The sequence below is a fragment of the Panthera tigris genome, chromosome A1 (assembly GCF_018350195.1).
Source record: "Panthera tigris isolate Pti1 chromosome A1, P.tigris_Pti1_mat1.1, whole genome shotgun sequence".
In the NCBI taxonomy this organism is placed as follows: Eukaryota; Metazoa; Chordata; class Mammalia; order Carnivora; family Felidae; genus Panthera; species Panthera tigris.
Window position 1 is genome coordinate 6,691,973 of NC_056660.1, and position 22,963 is coordinate 6,714,935.

The window sequence follows — 22,963 nt, forward strand, 5'->3', positions numbered from 1 at the left end:
GAGGCCAAGAAGAAACCATCAGAAGACAGAGTTGTCAAGGGACCCAGCCTCCTAACCAACTGGGGTATTAACAACCGCGTTACCAACACCTGCCACACAAACACTGCCTCCTCCAAGAAGCCCACTCCTACGTGGAGAGGTCAGGTCTCCTTGTTCTCTGACTCGCGCGGGCTCTCGTGCTTACCTGAACCGTTAACGTACTGGACTGGAATTGTCCACCTGTTACCGGTCTGTACTCCTCTACGAGCAGCTGCAGATCAGGACCTCTATGTCTTACTCACCTTCTGCCAACCTCTACCCATCTTCTACCTGGCCCAGCTGGCACTTAAATATTTATGCAAAACTAAAGAAAGGATACATATTCACCCTTCAGAAATTCTCAATTTCATCCCTCTAGCTGAGTTTGATAAAGGCCATGGGGTACTGATGACCATTTACTGAATCTGCAAGATAATGACCGGGATTCTGAGGAAATATTCTCAATTCATACCTTTAATTCTTGGGAAACTATCTGCAAATATAGACTGCAGGCCACAGGAGGACCTAGCAGAGAATGGGGGGAAGGATCACTAGCCATCCGTTGCGAATAAAATAAATATTTGAGCAAACAAGGATGGGTGACATCACTTTGTCCTTCAAAAACATCTAATCCTCATCCCCCATCGTCCGTCCCCAGTCTACAAAATAAGCTTCCAAGGCCTGGCACCACAGCATCCCAAAGACCTCCACAGGCTCCCAAATCTACTCTGCCCGCTTCACCAAAACTACATTTCCCAACATGCTAAGCAAATTTAACTATCTCCTGTCTTCTTGAAGAGGATGAATTATACACGTCTTCGAACACAGACCAAATTTCATCACACCAAACACCAACCAACTGCCAAATTCTGATTCTACCCACTCTTCCGATTGAAACACCGCTCAGTGTATTTCCTAAAGCTTGGAATTCAGCTACAACAGAATTTGTCTTTGTAAGAGGTCTCTATAAAACTCATGTTCAAACCAGTGGAGTTGCTCAGATCGAATAAAGGTGAGTCCTGAGACCAATTCCTGCCATCAAACACTGCCCAGTCAAGCTCTTACTGCAATGGCCACAACAACGAACAGTAATCCTTACTCTAACCCAAAAACACCCCCACAGGATGTTAATGCATTCAAGCATTCAGTTAAACCTCTTTCGCTTGATGTGAAAGAGGTTCACCAGTAAAAATGGATTCACAAAAGAGAATTTTATTTATTACAACTGTGTCCTTTCATTAACTAAAATTACACTGTTGACAATGATCATCCTGCAGAGCTCTGGTTATAGTTAAAAAGATGAACGCATAATCCACAGTCAACAGTCACTCAGCTTTATTGGTTAGGGTTCCACTGAAAGAGCCTATCTTTTTATTCATGGTTGAATCAAAAGGATCACTATTTGCTGTAAGAGAAAGAAACCGCACTACTGTTTACATTAGCACCAAAAACAAAACAAAAGACAAAAGAACACCAACAAAAAACCCCCACACTTAGGTATGTAAAGCTAACAAAGTATGTACAAGATCAACACGAGGACAACGACAAGATGACTTCTTCCATAAGAAAGAAAGATGTAAATAAATGTATAGTCCATGTAAATGGACAGTAAAGACTCAATGTTGTCAAGAAGTCAGTTCTGCCCGACTTGATCAACAGAGTCAACACAATCCATTCAAAATCACAGCACATGATTTTATGGATAATAAACCAGTTTCTAAATCTTTTATGATTCTCCAGTTTACATGGAGAGGCAAGAGGCCCAGAGAAGACAAAGCAATAATCATCACAAGTGGGAGGCAACCTAGACACCCTTCAGTATGTGAATGGATAAACTGTGATATGTCCACACGATGAAACAGAATTCCGTGGTGAAAAGAAACGGGCTGCCAGGCTACAAAAAGACATGGAGACACCTCAGGTACCTATTGCTAAGAGAAAGGAGAAATCTGAAAAGGCCTTGCTCCTATCTACGATTCCAACTGTACGTGTCACCCTGCAAAAGTCAAAACTATGGAGGCAGTAAAACGAACGATGGCTGCCAGGGATTTGGGGAGGAAGGAGGGGTGAATCTGTGAAGCACAGAGGATTTTTAGCGCACTGAAACTACTCTGTATCATACTGTAGTGAAAGACACGGGTCATTATACGTTTGTCAAAATACACAGAACCACAGAACAGGTGATACCAAGAGAGAACTCAAATATGGACTACAGAGTTAGTTGATAATGCAGCCATCAATTAGTGGCCCATCAACTGCAACCAATGCACCTCAGTAGTGCAAGATGTTAAGAACAGGGGGAAGTGGAGGAGAGGAGGTATTCGGGAACTTTCTGTACTTTCCACTCAATTCTTCTGAAGTCTATTAATTAAAAAAGAAGAATACGGCTCCTTATTAGCCTCCGCCAGTGCAAGTTTATCTGATCTAGTCAACCAAGGAACTACGTTATTTTTCCAAACATCCATAAAACATCTGATCTTTTCTCGCCGTGGACTCTCTTTTCCCCTGGACGATGCTCCTCTCCTCTTAAAACTAGTAGTACGACCATCATGCTGACGGCTGAGTCAGGCAAAAATCCTCAGCGGATGCTGGATCCTAGGGGAGATGTTGATGAAGAACAAGGTATTTGTGTCTCCCCACAGACTGCCCACTAGTTACAAGGGCATAAAGGCCGGTCATCACCAAGCGGAGAAACTGAACAACAATTTGAATGGGAGATCAAAGTTAATTTCCCCATCAAGAGGCAGGTGGGTACTGTGTGCCCAGACAGGATGCCCTGAGAAGGACACAACACTAACTGACCACTCCAGCCAAGAACGCACCCGCATCTAATTAGAAGGAAGCATCAGGCAAACTCGGTAAGAGCAATGTTCAACTGTTTTTAAAAAGGAGGCACATCTTCTTTTAAAATGTAAAACGAATGTCATAAAAGACCAAAAACACTACAGGAATGTTCCAGATTAAAGGCGGCTAGAGAAAACATGACAACTATATGAAACGCACACCGCTCGAGCAAACTCTTAACCAGATGCGCTTGCAGGGGAAGAAATGCCGTGAAGGACACTGTTGGCTCAACTGGCAAAACTGAGTAGTGGATGCCTGATTAAACAAGAGTCTGATCTTTCATTCCTCAAGTGAGAAATGAGGTAACGAGGTAACGATATAACAAAAGGACTGAGTTATCCGATCCCATGTGGAATCCAGTGGAATCCATTTTTGGGCTTCCTCCCTACTGCTCGTCTTTACAAAGTATCCAGCAAGCGGGTGCCTTCCCCGCGGAGTATAACAAATACGCTTTAGTTTTTATTCCAACAAGACACATAACTGTAGGGAAAGGAAAAACAAACGCATGTGCCTCCCTGACCTGTAAGTTTCTTATGGGCTTGCCTGACACACGGACACAGAATTTCCAGAACCCGGCTCTCTGGCCTCTTCTACTGAAACAGAATCAAACACGGTTGATCCTTGAACAATGCAGAGGGGGGTCAGGGGCACTGAACTCCCCAACCCACACCCCCGCTGCGGTTGAAAATCTGGGCGTAACTTTCGACTCCTCAAAAAGCTAACTACTAACAGCCGGCTGTTGACCAGAAAAGCCTTACCGATAACGTAAACACTTGATGAACACACACTTTGTATCGTGATATCAGTAAAGTAAGCTGGAGAAAAGAAAACATTACGAAGAAAATACATTTACAGTACTGTATCCAAAAAAAAAAAAAAAAAAAAAAATCCACAAACAGGTGGACCCAGGAAGTTCGACCCCCTATTGTCCAAGGGTCAACTGTGGTCCGAAACTGCAGGAAGTTACTTTTTCTGTCGTCGCAGGTATTCACTGTTAATAAGCAACATTATGGAAAAAGTGTAGACAGATCCCTTTCAAGTGACAGGTACATCTTTAATCTTCGTTTATCCTACACCTAAGAAATTCCAGCCTCGCGTTCCACTCTCTCACTCATCCTCCAAAGAACTTTCGGTAAAAAGGAAGTAAATTTGCTCCCTCTAAAATTTTATCATATACTTACGGTTTCACAAGTAAGACATCTGGTTTCATTTGTTAATGTTCCCTGAAAAATCTCATGAACCCACGTCGGGTCTGGTGGGCTGCTGTTATTTTCGCTGTCGATATTACCATTAGGTAAACGGCCATTTTGCTTTTCCTGCTTTCTCTCTTCTTGTAAAATATCAGCAATTGTATTTAGTAGGTAATTTAAGAATTCATGGGCATCTTGTTGCATGTAGTTGTCAAAAAGTTCTAAAACCAAAAATACATGAGGGCATTATTTCAGAATTAGTAACTTCATTAAAACTAGATTTAAAACGAGAATCTCGTAGTCTATCAGAACCAAGTACAAACGTCTGGCATTGTCGGTCACATACAAGAAACAGACAATCTTTCACATACGGAAATAGGACTAAATTTGGAGAAAAGACAGTTGAGATGAGAACTTTCCTTTTAGAGAAACGATACTAACCGATCCATGAGAAAAGGGCAAAACCCGCCTTGTACGTTTACGTAACATATGGAACGGACCAGAAACCGCTGTATTATTCCGTAAATATTACGACGTGGCAAGTTGTAAAACTGACACTGGACAACCTCTTGCCAACGGGAAGCCAAATGCTTAAGAACCACACAGAAAGTTTGCTGCAATTCTGAATCACTGGGCTGTGCATCCTCGGGATTCAGTCGGGGGGGGGGGGGGGGGGCCGGGGGCTGGGACCCGGGACTTTTCAAAGGTCCTCCAGGCGAGTCTGAGCTGCAGTCAGGTCCAGGAAACAGTGGTGTCACCAATGACCTATTCGAGCCAGATGGTCCCTAAGGCCCTTCCAAAGGTGACAGGTGCCCCGCAGCTACACAAATGGGTAAATGTGATGGAAATACTGCTTTACCCTGCGCTTGACCCGACACAACCTGACACTGAAAGGTACGGACTTTACAGGCGGGGTCCCACTGGATCTTTTGAACACCGCTGCGACATCGTTATGGTTATCCTTCAAATGAGGGAAGGGGATCAGAGAGGAAAAGTCACGCTGCTGGGAAATGCAGGCCCAAGATGCAAACCTGGCAGTCCCGACTCCGGCAGGCGGGGTGACTGAGCCGCGCACGGACAGACGGACGCCTGCGGCTTAGTCAAACACGTGCAGCAGGTACCGGGTCAGGAAAATTTTACCTTGATAGATCCTCGAGGACCATTTAACGAATTCCAGGAAGATTACAGTTAACGTATTTTAAATAAAAGAGTATAAATTAGGAAGAAAACTTTGGGAGAGTCTAAGATAAAATAAAATATTCCATTTTAGAAGAGCTACAGTTATGACTGCGTAAAGTTAAATTCTCTGGATTAGAAATCATTGAAAAGGTTTACAAAAAACCATAAAACCTAAAAGTTATTAACTTCTTCAACACAGAAAGAGCTTGAGCCGGAGGAAATACAAAGTGTGGAAAGGACTTGGAATCAACAATTTATAGAAGCTAAATTCGAAAGGTTAAGAAAGACGCAAAGACGTTCAACCTCATGGTAATCAAAACCGTCTTAATTTTCTGGTCCGTAAAACGGAATACCATGTTCCTTTGCAAAGTCACTGTACAAACAGAATGGGAACAGGTGAGAATGTTCACTGGGGAGGTATACTCAAAGAAAATAAAAGAATGATTTCAATCCTGGCGTCAGAAAGACCTTTAAAAAGTATCAGATTGAAGTTGCTACAGTTGCTACAGCAAGACTGTTGGGATTCCTATGACGGTCCTACCACTAATTACATGCATGTCACAGGCAACTGACTCAACCTCTCTTGGATTTCAAGTCAAACACAACAATGTGAAGAATGGAGTGAGGGGCGCCTGGGTGGCTCAGTCGCTTGAGCGTCCGACTTCGGCTCGGGTCACGATCTCGCGGTTTGTGGGTTCGGGCCCCCGCGTCGGGCTCTGGGCCGACCGCTCGGAGCCTGGAGCCCGCTTCGGGTTCTGTGTCTCCCTCTCTCTCTCTCTCTCTCTCTCTCTCGGCCCCTCCCTCGGCTTGTGCTCGATCTCTCAAAAACAAATAAATGCAAAAACAAAATTAAAAAAAAAAAATGTACTAAGAGCCACACAGGAAGCATCCATCTGTTCACGCTTCATCTCTCTGCTGTAAGCTTTGCCCTGAGGGACCCGATTAGCCTTAAACAAACCCCTTATGTTCTTTCTCAGAACAGTAACAGCCCTGAGCCCTAAGATACAGTGCATCGGCCTATGTGGACTTAACATCTACTGATGCGTAATTTGGTGTTCCGAGTGTGCAACGGTCTCTGCCCGCGAGGCAGCCAAGCGCCGTGACACCATTCCCCTCCCCCGCTCCCAGCAGAAGTTCGGCACCACACCCATCGTGACAGAGCCCCCTCCAGTGCAGACCCCCCCTGGCCATCTACTCCATCCCTCAGACCAAGCCAAGTCGCGCTCAGAAACCTTGGATGGTTCCGCCTTTGGACTGGTCTGGGCCAAAGTTGGGAAAAGTCAAGTCAATCACCTTTCACCTTGCCTCTCGATGCAATAATCCTTCATCCCTGAAAATACTACTCCGTCCCCCAACCCTAGGCTCCCATCCTCTATTACTGTCGTTCATTTACTGTCCCTTACGTCCTTCCTCGACCTTGGGATTTGCTACTCTCTCGACCCTTTCTGCTGTTCCCTCCAGGAGCCAGTTTCTGTTCTAAACTCCCCACGTCTCCAACCTTTGGCATTTTTGAGCTCCCTGCGGCCACTTCTAACTCGTCCCATGTCATCTGCATATTAAAAACCCTCTCCCTCAGTCAAAAAAGCTATTAAGATCTGGCCTTAAGCCCCATCCTTCTGTGGCCGTCGGCCGCCTCCCCCTCCCTCACCGACGGATGGCCTGATTCATGGTGTCTTTTGTTCATCCCGACTCCTGCACTGACCCTGACACTTTCAGTGTCCGGGCCGCTTCCTCAAGTGCACTTGACCCCTTGAAGTTCCCTTTTCATCCCTCACTTACTCATCCATCCCCAGGCCACAAATCGAGAGCCGCCCAGGTCCACTAAGATAAGACACAGAAGTAAATTATGCTAGAGTCACTAAGAGGAAGTAAGTACAGATATTTTATAGACACTGTAAGGACCTAGCAGAGTGAGGCAGGAACAATCACTATGGTGGGTCTCTACACGCTAGGCTCTATGCTGTCATCTAGTCTCTTTTCCACTAAATCAAGCATTTTTTACAACCGAAGTTTTAAAGAGTACATTTTTTGCCATAAATATTTAAAATAAACTACAGGGGCACCTGGGTGGCTCAGTCGGTTGAGTGACCCCCTCTTGATTTCAGCTCAGGTCATGATCTCAGGATTGTGGGATCGAGCCCCGCACTGAGCTTCACGCTAAGGCCATGGAGCCTGCTTCAGATATTCTCTCTCTCTCTCTCTCTCTCTCTCTCCCTCTCCCTTCCCCTCTGCCCCCCTGCCCCACTCGCACGCACGCTCTCTCTCAAATTAAAAATAATTCTTAAACTACGAAATTAAAGAATACCTACAAAGATCTAAATGAAAAATTTTCTGGCTAAGAAAAATAATAATGAAGTCTTATTTTTTCCTGTTAAAAATTATTTTAGCATCTATGCATGTTTTTCAGAATCATAATTATTTTTGTAAAGCAAAATGTGCAAATCTTTTTGCTTTTTAAACACTTAAAACATCTTTTTTTGGGTGTTTTTTTTTTTTTTTTTTTTTTTTTTTTTTTTTTTTTAAAACACAGAACAATGACTTCACACTCACAGACATACTTCCACTGACTCGAATGCTCTGGAACTGAGATGTAAAGTAAACCAGAAAATAGTCTTTCAGCATTTTGCTGAAATGTTTAAAATAATTTATAGTCCATTTTCTATAAATACAGTATGCTGTATATGCCAGAATCCTGCCATGCCTAAGAGCACCCAATACAACTTTAAAAACATTAACCAGGACCCACCCCCCCCAAAAAAAAGAAAAATCAACTAAATGGCCACAGGATAATCCCTGGAAATTGTATTATATTAAATTCCTAAAATCTTGGTTTCCTTATGGTTTGCTTTCTTCTCTGCTAAGTAGCGTAATGGGAAGGGTGGACTTCCAGCTTGTTCCGGCAAATTAAAAACAAATTCACTCATTCAGTCAACAAATATTCAGTAAGAACCTACTATGTGCCAGGAACTGGATTATGTGCTGGGAATACAATGGAGAGCAAAAACAAATGGGTTCCCTCCATCATGGAACCGACAGTCTAGTGGGAGAGACAATTTCATTATTAAATAAATGTATATGGAAAGTACAGACGACTAAAGTTCTAATATAGCTGCAACATTAATGCAAAAAAAAAAAAAAAAGAAAACTAAATCAACACTTAAAAATGTTATGTGTTGTTCCTAATTCAGAAATAGCTAGTAGCTTTTATTACACAGAAAATCTTTTGTGCTCCTTCTGAAGAAAAAGGATTAAAATGAATGTGGGAAATTATTTACTCAAACCTACTTAATAGGTGTGACTTTTTTTTTTTTTTTAATTTTTTTTAACGTTTATTTATTTTTGAGACAGAGCATGAACAGGGGAGGGGCAGAGAGAGAGGGAGACACAGAATCTGATGCAGGTTCCAGGCTCTGAGCTGTCAGCACAGAGCCCGACGCGGGGCTCGAACCCACGGACCGTGAGATCATGACCTGAGCCAAAGCCGGCCACTTAACCGACCGAGCCACCCAGGCGCCCCAATAGGTGTGACTTCTAATTATTTCCTCACTTAAGGAAGACCAACACTTAAATATATACAGGGGCGCCTGGGTGGCTCAGTCGGTTAAGCGTCCGACTCCTGGCTTTGGCTCAGGTCACGATATTGCAGTTTGTGAGTTCGAGACCCGCGCTGGGCTCCGCGCTCAGAGTGCACAACTTGCTTGGGATTCTCTCTCTCTGCCCCTCCCTCCCTTGCACGCTCTGTCTCTCACTCTCTCAAAATGAATAAGCTTTAAAACATATACATATAAATATGCATGTATATTTGCATTAGTATCTCTCCACATCGCCTGAGCCACTGCTACGTTCTTACAGGTCTCTCGAGAATAAAGACCACTTCTACCCATTCACTGCTGTCTCCCCAGCACTTAGAACAGTGCCTGCCACGTATTAGATGTGCTTGACATTTTATGAACGAGCGAACGAATGAGTGAACGAACGAACGAACGAACGAACAAAACTGGGGGCTGAAACAGCTAAGATGACAGGAGAGGAACAACTGTGGCCCAAAACAACAGTGTGACGATCCAGCGAGTCTGAGTGCACAGCTACAGGCACCAGCGGGTCTGACTCTCAAGCCCAACCTAACCGATCCCCAACTCTTCAGCTGAGTCAATGCCGGCTAGCACACAGTTCGATCACCAGTCTATGTTTTAATTCTTCGAAAATAATAGAGGGCCTATAGGGAGTTAGCGATGTGAAAGAGAGGGCTTCATTTCTTACCCCAGATGACTGCAGTAGCCTCTGGGATGGTCTCCCTGCTCCCACTCAAGCTGCCCCCCCCCCCCAGCAGCCACAGGGATCTCCTTCTAATGCAGATCAAAACCTATCACCCCCTGCTCAGCACCCCCCAACGGCTTGCCACGACTTTCGAAATAAAACCCAAGCCCCAGGCCCCTCCCTTTTCTATCTTTATCTTACTCCACTCCAGCCACATTAATTTCCTCGCTGTCCGTCGAGCCCTCAGGGCAACTGCAATTTCTATTCTATCCAGTTGGAACAATTTTGCCCCAGACCTTCCAAAGGCTTCTCATTTTAACTCTCTCATCTAACAAAACTTATCAACTCCCTCATTCTCTATCCCCTTTCCCTGTTTTTGTTTTGTTTCGTTTTCACAGCGCCAATACATTATATTACACGATTGAGTGCCTTCCCCGTGAGAATGTCAGCTCCTCGTTTCTGGTGCTCTGCAGGAGCTAAATACATAATAGTTAACCAATACAAACATTCAGCTAGTCTCCCATCATCAAAGGTAACACGGTTATGGAGCGAGTGTCAGCCCTGTATCATACCGTAAAAGCACTAAGTGTCACCACTGTATCTATCACACTATAAAAGCACTATGCCACAGTTGTCATATGCTGTGATTAGGCAACACGAATTAAAATTCTGAAAACACAAATCCATTACTGAAGTTAATACAGATTCTTTCCAAGGGATATCAGAATGATTAATAATATAAAGCAACAGCGATTAGCACAATATTGAGCTAGTATCTACTGAAAATGCAAAACCTTAAGTTTACAGCGTAACATGGAAGAAAAGGGATTTAAGAACAACAGTCCAGGAGTGCCTGGGTGGCTCAGTTGGGTGAGCATCCAACTCTCGATTTCAGTTCAGGTCTTGAATGCTGTGGGATCAAGCCCCACGTCAGGCTCCCGCGCTGCGTGTGGAGCCTGCTTAAGATATTCATTCTCTCCCTCTCCCTCTCCCTCCCTCCCTCCCTCCCTCCCTCTCTCTCCCCCCTCCCTCCCTCCTTCCGCCTCTCTCACCCACATGTGCTAAAATAAAATAAAATTTAAAAAAAGGAACAAGAATCCAACAGTGAAAGTTAGTGGTAATTCTGAAACAGGCAGCATCCAATGTTCCAGAGATTAAAAACAACTAGCAGACAATCTCAGGAGGGTGTATACAATTAAATCCTCTGTATTTTTTTTTAATTTATTTTTTAATGTTTATTTTTGAGAGAGAGACAGAGTGGGAGTTGGGAAAGGCCAGAGAGAGAGGGAGACAGAATCCGAAGCTGGTTCCAGGCTCCAAGCTGACTGTCAGCACAGAGCCCGATGCAGGCTCGAACCCACGAACCGTGAGATCACGCCCTGAACCGAAGTCGGACGCTTAACCGACTGAACCACCCAGGTGCGCCTGAATCCTCTTTAATTTGTATGTTCCTCTTCTCCTTTACACGATTATCAGGAAAAGAATCGAAAGGCAAAACTGGATTTCAAAACATACAAAAGCCAGCAACATCGAATAATAAACATGCTTTTCCATTCCATATTGTTCCTGAGGTACAGAAAAATGAAACAAAACTACGAAAAGATAAGTTTGGAATACTCATTCTGCGATCAGTTTCATTCAACAAAATAAGTCTACGGTGCGCCAATTTACTCTGCCTCAACATATAAAAACTTTCAGAAAACACCGAATTATTAAAAAACAATAAACACTCTAAAAACATCCCAGCTTTGACAAATAAATACATAAATCCACACACACCTTTCCAAACACAGTAACTTGAGCTCCGTGTTTAGGAGTGAATCTAAACTTAACAAGTCACTGCACACTTAACAATCACGTTAAGGACTGCATGCGTGTGCCCCCACCAGAGTTCGTATGTTGAGACCCTAACCCCCAAAGCGATGCTATTTGGAAATGGGGCCTTTGGAAGGACTTTCAGGTCTTGAGGGCTGGGACCGGCACCCTCGTAAGAAGAGAGACGAGTGAGCTTGCTTCTCTCTCTCCACCGTGTGGGGGACACAGCAAAAAGGCAGCCGCCTACAAACCAGGAAAAGGGCCGACATCACACGGGGAAGCTGCCAGCATGTTACCCTTGAACTTCGCAGCCTCCAGAACGGTGAGAAATAGGTATCTATTGTTGAAGCCACCCAATCCACGGTATTTTTGTTACGGCAGCCCCAACTAAGAGCACAGACAATACACTGAACGATAATGTCAAGAAAAGTATACTATTCAGTGAAAAAGAAAAAGGATGTGTATTCTGTGTGAGTTTCAGCTTTCTGATGTTGTACGTTTCTAAAATGCTAACAAAATCACTGAAAGGATGGCATGTTCAATTACCATGCACGTGAATTTTCTACCGGGACAAAATTTCTGAAGTTTCATACCAGTACAGACAAAAAAAAGAGGACGTGAATCACTCAGCCATTCTCTAATGGAGTTGTTTGTGGTGTCCTTAAAAACAGAAGACACTCTACAATTCTGTAATTTGAGAAAGTAAAGATGTTTGGCTTTCATAGGGGAAACACTTAAAAAGATTTATTTTTGTGAGCGACGGTTCCACTGCTCTGTATCTGTATTTGGAGGAGATAAAATCTTTTAACACCTGAATCAGACTCAAGAACAATAAATAGCCTATTGTCACATTATTTCAGCGTCTTGTTATGTTTTGGGAAACTAGATTTGACCCACAAGGCCTATCTCAATTCATGGGATAATGAATGGCGTCGGCTCAGTTAAGGACAGGATTATTCAGTAGTATGTTTAATAACCAATCTTAAAGATTTCTCAAATCTTATCTCTTATCTTTCGATAAGAAATCAAACTAAAATACCACTCGATTTTATTTCTACAATGATTTAAATGCCTTTATCAAACAAAACAGAATTCCACATGTTATTTAAGTCCCATTTGAATTCTTTAACAGACCCTGCTAGAAAGAATAAGGGATTTAGACGTCAGGAAGACATATGGGACCCCGACAAGCCACTTTTACTTCTCTGAGCGTCAACCATCTCGTGTCAAGAGAGAGAATAATGTCTAACATAGGGGCTTGCTGTGAAAATTAAGTGAAAAACATTTTAAGAGAGAAAAGGAAAGCGGGGCTTAATCAGTAACTATTTTTGTTAAAGGGGTGGGTGGAGTTAAAACCACCTACCCTAAGCCAAAAAGTTTTATTGTTCTGGCTCTTTCCTTTCCCTGGGGTAGGACTCCTGGAAAGGTTCGCTTTTGTCCTTTTCATGGCTAAAATGGGCGAAATAACAGGCTCTCTGCATCAGGTCATTGTAAGGATAGAATGGGTTAAGGGTTAACGTATGGAAAGCATTACCAAAACAATAACGTGGGGGGGGAAAAAAACCATAATACTTCACTCTTGATAGAAAAGGCAGGCAGGCAGGCAAAAAAAAAAAAAAAAAAAAAAAATCATTTCTATCTCCTGGCATAAAGAAATTTGGTCTTTGTCTAACATACTTCCAAAATGAATCACACCTCATTTTAATTACCGTGTGGCTGCCTCCTCACTAAACTGGCATGTCCTTAAAGACAGGAACATCAGCTTTGGTCTCTTCAATGGCTAACATATTGTCAGGCATAAAACAGATGCTTGGTCAGTGCTTACTGACTTACAGTGTGCCGTATTTACCCTTCCTGTTACGTAAGAATATATTCAGAAGTAGAAGAATTACCATTTTCCTTCCGTAATCTTGTTATGAACTTCTTAGGAGGAATCACCCCAACCTTCTTCTTCTGAGTGGCTATGCTATGGAAGAGGTCTGCTAGGCAGGTAAGAAGGTTCTCCTTCTTCCTAGGTTGGCTCTTGTAAGCTAGAACTTTTTCCCGAAATGGACGACAAAAATAAAGTGCTTGAAGAACTGAATTACAGTAGCAGGTATTCCCAAACTAGAATAGAAAAAAAAAAAAAAATCTTGTTAAATTTGGGGCAACATAGTTTCAAGAGAAAGAATTTCCATGTGTACAATTAAGAAAACAGAGACAAGACAGGGAATTCAGGGAATTTATGACCCTCATAAACTAAAAGGTATCTGAGAGTAGAAATAATTATTCTGATTGCAAATTTGCCTTTTTAACATTAAATGGATGCTCCAGGCATTGGTTGCAGGTTAAAATGGAAGGAATACAGATGCGATAAATTTGGCCTTTATGAAAACAAATTCAAAAAATTATATAGTTTAAACAAAGTAGTTAAGGTTTAGAATCCTGTGTAATTTTTTCTTTTTCAATTCCCACTATTATTATATGTTGGTTGGATACTAACCAACCATTTGTATATGATACATTTTAAAACATAGCTCTCAAAAATTCTTTAAAAAAACACAAAAGTAAAGTTTTCTATCTGATTCTTAAGTGCCGTTCAAGAAATAAAAACAAAAAGCAAAGTCAAATGAGATCCTGTGAAATATTACATTAAAAACCATCAGCAGGGCACGTGGGTGGCTCAGTCAGTTAACATCTGACTCTCGATCGCGGCCTGGGTCGTGATCTCACGGGTTGGTGGGACTGAGCTCCGCGTCGGGCTCTGCGCTGACAGCACGGAGCCTGCTTAGGATTCTCTCTTTCTCCCTTTCTCTCTGCCCCTTCCCAGGTCACGCTCCCTCTCTCTCAAAATAAATACACTTAAAAAAAAAAAAAAAAATCAGCGTGCCAGCACAACCACCACTGAAATGCTGAGATGCCGGGTCACATCATTCTGTATATATTACAAATGAGCGTCAGGTGCAGAGTTAAATCCTCAACTTCTTACCGGCCATGTGATCTGGAATGTGTAACCACAGCTCACTGAACTTCAACTTCCTACTCTTTAATAATGGGGAAAACACTCCTACCTTAAGAGAAACTGACACATAGTTTGACAAACATTTGTTGTCTCCCTTTTCCCTTCCCATTAATAGACACTGGCTCCCAAGGTCAGCTGACAAAACACCCAAAAGCCAGGAGGACCTGGGGGGGGGGGGGTACCTTGAGAGTATAAAAAAGGAAAGAGGGCAATTCTCACAGCACCATCATGCAGTGAAGTCACGCATACTAACCTAAAAGGCTAGGCAGAGACTTTTAATAATGAGCAAGGTCAAACTCATGTCCTTTGCTTATGCTTAAAACCAGGAAGGATAAATTAAAAGCTAATAAAAATGGTTATTTATAAGGAAAGAAGGAAGAGTGGAGAGAATTCAAAGCACATTTTTAAAAACGTCTGCTTTGCACCCATTTTTTAAAAAAATAAATTAAGAAGTACCCAGAGGAAAAAAAAAAAAAAGAAATTCCTAAAACTGAAAGGAAATAGAGATCAGTGAAAACTAAATGTTCATTAAGTTGGGGGAGAACCACACAAAAAATTACTTCAAGCAATTTTAAAACACAGAATTTTTATCATACATGCCTACGGAAATAGTCTAAGAATAAAAAGAAAAAAAGGAATCCTAAACGGCATCCAGTAGTCGCATTGTTAGAATTAGTCTATTGACATTGTTATTCTGAAACCCCTACAGATTTCTGAAGGACAAAGCAAGCAAAGACTTACATTAATATCCTTAGGAACCAAAATTATTAATGCAAAGGAAAAAAGCTACAGTAATAAAGAGTAAAAGCCTTGTAAACTTAAATTGGAATGTGAAGTTATCAATTATAAACTCATGTCTTTCTGTGTGTGTGCGTGTGTTCAACTTCTGTCCACTTCAAGGCCTAGCAGCAGCAGCAAGTTTCCCTGGCACACAGATTATAGTCTTTAAAAACCTTTTACCCGCAAAAAGAAACTAGGATGCCTTGCAGATATGGCTATCTATACAAGGTCTGGGACAGGAAATACACAAATATAGATTAGCCTGGAATATCTTTTTGTGTGGATTCAAGAGCCAACTTTCGTCAAAAAGAAATACTGCAATTGACTACATAGAAATTTATGAAAAATGACATTTAAAAAAAAGAGACCTCTCCATGGGAAGTTGCAAACTAATACATCAAAGGAAAACATCAAAGTTTTCTCTTGTCTTTCTTGTAAGAACAACATTCCAGAAGGCTCTAAATAGCTGCTGAAAGAAATTCTAGCTTACAGAACAATCCCAGCTAATAAATTCCAAAGAAATGATTGTAAATAATGGACTGGGCAGTGATTATCAGGGGATACTAAAAGCATTAAAGACTGATGGAGAACTTTAAAATGATCTGAACCCTCAGTGCATTCCAGCATCATTAAAAAAGAACCACAAAATTTCTCTGTCTCCTGGAGAAATACATAGCAGCTCTTATGAAGTGTTCTTTTGTTTTTTAAACAAAACCACTAGGGGCACCTGGGTGGCTCAGTCGGTTGGGCGTCTGACTTTGGCTCAGGTCATGATCTCACAGCTTGTGAGTTTGAGCCCCGCGTCGGGCTCTGTGCCGACAGCTCGGAGCCCTGGAGCCTGCTTCGGATTCTGGGTCTCCCTCTCTCTCTGCCCCTCCCCCACTCATGCTGTTTCTCTCTCAAAAAAAATAAATAAACATTAAAAAAAAATAAAAAAAAAAAAACAACACTAAATTTATATCTAGCATCTAGACCTAACTATCAATTTACAGATATTCAAACAGAGAAACAAGTTAAACAATACCACAAAAAAGGAACAGAACGTGTGGCCCAATGAGGATTTTACATTCATAGTGTTGGTCAGAGCCAAGTAGTTTCATAAAAACAGATGCTTAAGAGGCTTTCCAAAGAAATACTAAAAGAGATAGATAACTGGGCGATGCACTGATACTATTGATAAATGTAACCATGGAAACTTTCATAAAGCCTATCCAGGGGCTAAGTACACCCGCTGCAGAACCTACAATATTAAGATTAACGTACCAATTACTCAGTATTCGCCAGTCTAAAGCAATACTAGGATTCATACCATGGTCTAATGACGCTAATGACCAACAAACTATACCTCTGTCAACTGAAGAGAAGATTCCATCTCCATAATTTGGTCATTTTTATTCAAGAATAAGCAACAGAGACTCCAATGACTTCCACAGAGTAGGTAGATTAAAAACAAAAGACAGCATCTCACAGTGTATTAGAAAAACGTACGACAGTAAAACTTGACTGACATAAAAAAGAAGCAAATGGCTTCCAAGCTTAGTAAAGAACCCGAGGGAGTCTGTATTCTGTAGAGAATGCTGGAAGGCAGCCCCTTCCTTGCTCATCTTCTGAATGTAAAGCAATAAGTAACTTTATAGTCAGTTATTTGATGTCTTCTCTTATGGTCTTGCACTTATCTTCATCAATTCCAGTAAGGAAAAATGAAAGTGTGAAACTACTACTATTTCTCTAGAATAAACAATCACTTTCAATCTTATTCGTAACTCGGAAACTTTTCTTTCAATTTCCTTGATAGCAGCTTTCATTCAAGTTCCTAAGACCTAAAAATGTATCTTTCAAGTGCATAGCTTTCATGCAAAAGATGGTCTGGGATGATTTCCTCCACACTCCTGTTTCTGAATGTTCAATTTCTTTTTAAAAATTTTAAAAAACATTTTTTTAAGTTTATTTATTTTTGAGAGAGAGAAAGAGACAGAGCATGAGCGGGGGAAGGGCAGAGAGAGAAGAGAAGAGAAGAGAAGAGAAGAGAAGAGAAGAGAAGAGAAGAGAAGAGAAGAGAAGAGAAGAGAAGAGAAGAGAAGAGAAGAGAAGGAAACACGCAATCTGAAGCAGGCTCCAGACTCCGAGCTGTCAGCACAGAGCCTGACGCGGGGCTCGAACCATGAACCGTGAGATCATGAGCTGAGCCAAAGTTGGACACTTAACCAACTGAGCCACCCAGGTGCCCCCGAATGCTCAATTTCTAAATAAGATATTGCTATAGGGTTGACACCTACCCTATCTTCTCAGCTTATTTTGAAGATTAAAGGTATAATCCGGCTTAAAATCAGGGAAACAAATTTTAAAAGCTGCCACCTCCTCAAGGTCTGATCACTGATTTTTCAATTGCTCATTGAACACAATGACCTATGCTTGCTTTCCCTAATGCCTTTTTCTCCTAGTTTTAAAATCAATGCCCCCTCCACAAATATTTATCATATCTCCATCATTAAGATCATTTTGAGCACACATCCCTAATAAACACAAATAAAAATTATATATGTGTTACATTCTACACATTAAAATTACTTTTATAAAATATAAAATTTATATACATAAAAACATACATTATATACAGTTGGCCCCTGAACAATGAGGAAGTTAGGGGCACTGATCCCTCACATGGTCAAAATCTGTGTGTAGGGGCACCTGAGTGGCTCAGTAGGTTAAGTGTCTGACTCTTGACTTCAGCTCAGGTCATAATCTCACAGTTCATGAGATCAAGCCCCACGTCGAGCTCTGCACTGACAGCACAGGACCTGCTTGGAATTCATTCATTCATTCATTCATTCATATTCATTCTCTCTCATTCTCTCTCTCTCTCTCTCTCCCCGCCCCCCTCCCTTTCTCTCTGCCCCTCCCCTGCTTATATGCACCCTCAAAATAAAAAAATAAACATTAAAAAAAAATCTGAGTTGGTGTGCCTGGGTGGCTCAGTGGGTTAAGTGTCCAACTTCAGCTCAGGTCATGATCTCATGGTTCGTGGTTTGAGCCCCGCATCAGGCTATGTGCTGACAGCTCGGAGCCTGGAGTCTGCTTCAGATTCTGTGTCTCCTTCTCTCTGCTCCTCCCCCGCTCGTGCTCTCTCTCCAAAAAAAAAAAAAAAAAAACAACATTAAAAATTTACAGGGCACCTGGGTGGCTCAGTCAGCTAAGCGTCCGACCTTGGCTCAGGTCATGATCTCGCAGTTCGTGAGTTCAAGCCCCACATTGGGCTCTGTGCTGACGGCTCAGAGCCTGGAGCCTGCTTCGGATTCTGTGTCTCCCTCTCTCTCTGCTCCTCCCCCACGCATACTCCCTCTCTCAAAAATAAACATTAAAAAAAATTTTTTTTACAAAAATATCTGAGGGCAACTTTTGACTCTGCAAAAACTTAGACTACTGTTGACTGGAAGCCTTACCAGTAACAATCAACTGACACATATTTTATATGTCATATGTACTATGTACTGTATTCTTTTACAACAAAGCTAGAGAAAAAAAAATGTTATTAAGATCATAAGGTAGAGAAGAGACATTTACAGTACTGTGTTAAAAAAAAAAAAAAAAAATCCATGTATAGAGGGACCGGGGCAGCTCAAACCCATGTTGTTCAAAGGTCGACTGTATAACAAATGTGACTAAGGCCAAGTAGATATTTTAAATTTTTGTCTGACTTACATTAATTTTGTTTTCACTAAAGATTATCAATGCTTCAGCGAGAGCAATAAAATTGAGTACGCCTTCTGGTAAGCTGTGGCTTATACAGTGATTGACAGACTGGGTTTATGCTCAGTATATCCTATGAGCTATCAAAGACTCAGACACACACAGAGAGGTGCAAATGGGAAGTTCTTTTATGGCCTTACCTTACTTTCTAAAATAGGATATTAACTTTTTTTTTTTTTTTAACGTTTATTTATTTTTGAGACAGAGAGAGACAGAGCATGAACGGGGGAGGGTCAGAGAGAAGGAGAGACAGAATCGGAAACAGGCTCCAGGCTGTGAGCTGTCAGCACAGAGCCCGACGCGGGGCTTGAACTCACGGACCGCGAGATCCTGACCTGAGCCAAAGTCAGCCGCCTAACCGACTGAGCCACCCAGGCACCCCTGATATTAACTTTTCAATCCTACCACGTCTGTTGGAACTCACCTGAGCGATCAACTGCCTTGCCAGCAGCATGGCATGGCGAGGAAGTCACAAGCCCTGAAACTGAACCGCCTTGGGCTCAAGCTGGGTTCCGCTACCTGACCGCGGGAAATCACTGAGCCACGCCGTTCATCCGTTTCCTCATCTGTGAGTGTGGTTGACAATACAGCCCACACCTCGTAAAACCTTGTAAAGAAGTAAATTAGCAACCTGCATGGAGCACTTCCCCAGCACTCCGTCACCACACTGTTATTTCTGAAACAATCTTTTTAAGTCATGTGGCCATTTTGAAAACCTAGGTTAACCGAATGAAATGAAATCACGTAATCTCTTAATCTCTGTTCAAATTATAATAGATTGCAACCGCACAAACGAATAAGAGACAATGATACCATCGACTCGCTGGTGTCGAACTTGAGTGTCACAGGACCACTGCACACACGGATAGAGCCTGGAGCCTGCTTCAGATCCTGTGTCTCCCTCTCTCTCACTCTCTCTCTGCCCCTCTCCTGCTCACATTCTGTCTCTGCCTCTCAAAAAAGAATAAACGTTAAAAAAAATTTTTTTTTTAACGTTTCAAGATGTTTATTAAATGCTCCATTGTCCCACGCTGGAGGCTGGTGATGATGATGCCTATCCTGTGCATGTCCCCTTCTAAAGGAAGGTCCTCTTCCCCAGCACAGTTTAGGTGGCCCTGTTCTGTTCATTTGTTGGCTTTAATTTATTTACTTATTTGAGACAGCGTGAGCGGGGAGGGGCAGAGAGAGAGAGAGAATCCCAAGCAGGCTCCGCACTGTTAGCACGGAGCCTGACGGGGGGCTGAAACCCACCGACAGCGAGATCACGACCTGAGCTGAAACCAAGAGTTGGACGCTTAACCAACGGAGCCAGGTGCCCTAGGTGGCCCTGTTTTTTAACACTATACCCCACATTTCCCTATCCACCACTCTCACTACAGTCAAGTAAACCTAATCTAAAAATGTCCTTCCATATGCTAGTGGACATCCATTCCTTGCCCTACACTACCTCACTCTACTGTCCCACCCTTCCTTATAGGAACTGACGTCTCTACATAAGTGCCATAGGGTTGTCCACCACAAACCTTCTTATAGACCCTGCCAACAGGGCCGTCCACTTGACCCAATCTCAGCAGAATACTTGGGCCAGAGTTCTTTTGTCAGGTCTAATATGAACATTCTCTGGGATCTCTGATAATGCAACCCTCAAGCAGCCTATGGCCAGCAGGTGGAGAGAAACTAAAGGAGAATAAATCAATGCAAAAGCAAATAGAACCAAGAGACATTTGCCTAATCAATTTTATGACTTACAAATGGAAAGAAAGTTTCATTTTTATTTGCGTCCTTCACAACGGCCCGAATCCAGAATTCCGGCCAATGACTACTGGCAATTCAGGCTTAAAAGCCTCTTGTAAAATGGTCTAGGAACACAGTTGTTATTTTATAACAAAGATTTTAGGGAAAAGCACATCCCACTGCAGCCTCACAAATCGATTTAATGAGGCCACCTGTCTCTTGGCAGTTATTAGAAATTAATATAGAACCATACAATAAAATAATGAAAAAAGACTCTTAAAAATGTAGGCTGCACAAGTAGGAAAGAGATACTAACTGAAATCACTCCATTTACTAAAATAAGTACTCATCAGCGACAAGATACAAGGGAAAAAGGCAATCCGGTTCATGAGATTAAAACAATTTGTTTTCAGAGAATTTAGCTGGCCCTATAAACAGCTGACATTTAAGCAGGATATTTTACAACAAGAGAAAGCTTCCAAAAGGCTCCCTTGTCTACACAAGACCATCTCTCAGCCCTCACACCACACTAGTATTTCTCCTCTCAGACTTCCAATAACATCAGAAATACGAACGCATTCACAAGAGTTAAACCAACAGGAAATCCCCACGCTATGTATTATGCAAATTATAGTGGCAGACATCAGAATTATGAAGAGTAAACTGCCATCAAAGTCATCATTTGTGAAAACAGTCTTCCAAGACAAAAAGATCTGCAACCGCAAATAACGGAAAATACGTTGTCATTGACAACGTTGGGATCAACCACCACGCTGAATTTTCTGTTAATCCAACTGTGGTTATTTTTCTTCTCCATTAAAAAAAAAAAAAAAAAAAAAAAGTCTGGGGGAGCCTGGGTGGCTTTGTTGGTTAAGCGTCTGACTTTGGATCTCAGCCCAGGTTTTGACCATCTTAGAGCTCAGGCCCCGTGCTGGGCGCCACACTGGGCCTGGGGACTACGTTTCCGAAAAAAGCCTGATTTTCTACCTGTCCAAATACACGTACTGTTTCCCAAAGGCAAGTGCTAGTAAGTATGCCGCTTGCCAATCACAAAAAGGATCCAATCAGGCAAGTCTAACAGGAACTCTTCTCAGTGTAAGCTTTTCCTTCAAAGCTATTAAAATGAACCACGGAGGGGCACCTGGGTGGCTCAATCCGTTAAGCATCCAACTCACGGTTTTGGATCAGGTCATGCATGATCTCATGGTTAGTGAGACTGAGCCCCACACCGGGCTCTGCACTATCAGAAATTGGGATTCTTTCTCTCCCCCTCTCTCTGCCCTGCCCCTCCCCTCCCCGTGTGTGTGTGTGTGTGTGTGTGTGTGTGTGTGTGTGTGTGTGTCTCTCTCTCTCTCTCACAAAAGAAACATTTTTTTAAAAATGAACCTCAGAAACTCACACTTAGCTAAGAACAGATTAATAAAAAGAAAATACATGTGTGTCTCATTTTAACAAAATCCAATTGTTAGAAAAGATAAACCACAGAATTTCTTTTTTTTTTTTTTTTAAACGTTTATTTTTGAGAGAGTGAGTGAGCACGAGCAGGGGAGAGGGAGACACAGAATCCAAAGCAGGCTCCAGGCTCTGAGCTGTCAGCACAGAGCCCGACGCGGGACTCCGACTCACAAGCTGTGAGATCATGACCTGAGCCGAAGTTGGACACTTAACCGAATGAGCCACCCAGGCGCCCCACAGAATTTCCTAAACCACAGAATTTCTTAAAGCAGCTACATTCCAGTGTTGTTTTCAATAGGAACTACCTGGCAGACAGAGATGGGGGGCGGAGGGGTTAAAATGCTGATCTCTGAATTAACTAAGCTACCCTCCCTTATCCCCCAAAGCTCCACCCTTATTTTTTAGGAACTCCCATAAATAGTGTGATAACTCCATAAATTAAAAAAGAAAAAAGAAAAAAGAAAAAAAGGAGGAGGGGGGAAGGGGGAAAGAAACAAGAGTGATATTTTAAGAGCTTAAAAATACAGGGGTGCCTGGGTGGCTCAGTTGGTTAAGCATCCGACCCCACATCCAGTCTGTGGAGCCTGCTTTGGATTCTTGTCTGTGTCTCTCTCTCTCTCTCTCTCTCTCTCTCTCTCTCCCTCCCTCCCTCCCTCCCTCCCTCTCTCTCTCTCTCTCTGCCCCCTGCTCATCTGCTCATGCCCCCCCCAAAGATAAACATTATTTTTTTAAAAATAGGACTTCTAGAAAAAGGTTAAGACTATACACAACACAGTTGCAAGGGAACCTGAAAGTTTAAACCATGGAAAAAGTTAATCACTATACTGGTTCTGCTGCATGTACTCTGACCATCAATTACTTTCTCAATATAATTCAAGGTGTTCATCAATCTTTCAAGGTTGGAGCCCTGGCTACCTTAGGGGAGCTCAATTCTTTGGTGTAC

The 22,963-nt window shown here is 42.3% G+C and overlaps 1 protein-coding gene across 5 annotated transcripts in view; it reads right to left on the bottom strand.

Moving 5' to 3' along the window:
• USP12 (ubiquitin specific peptidase 12) overlaps positions 1-22,963 on the bottom strand; it is a 101,720-nt gene that overhangs the window by 19,000 nt on the left and 59,757 nt on the right. For 2 of the 5 annotated variants that reach the window (XM_042987704.1, XM_042987640.1), the window contains exons 3-4: positions 13,196-13,409; positions 4,044-4,273 (exon numbers count right to left, since the gene is read on the bottom strand). In XM_042987704.1, the coding sequence (XP_042843638.1) occupies positions 4,044-4,273; positions 13,196-13,409 (444 nt within the window). Of the gene's footprint in view, positions 1-4,043; positions 4,274-13,195; positions 13,410-13,933; positions 13,966-19,644; positions 19,715-22,963 lie in introns of those variants that run through there. The other 3 variants (XM_042987669.1, XM_015540099.2, XM_042987728.1) reach the window with 3 other exon arrangements.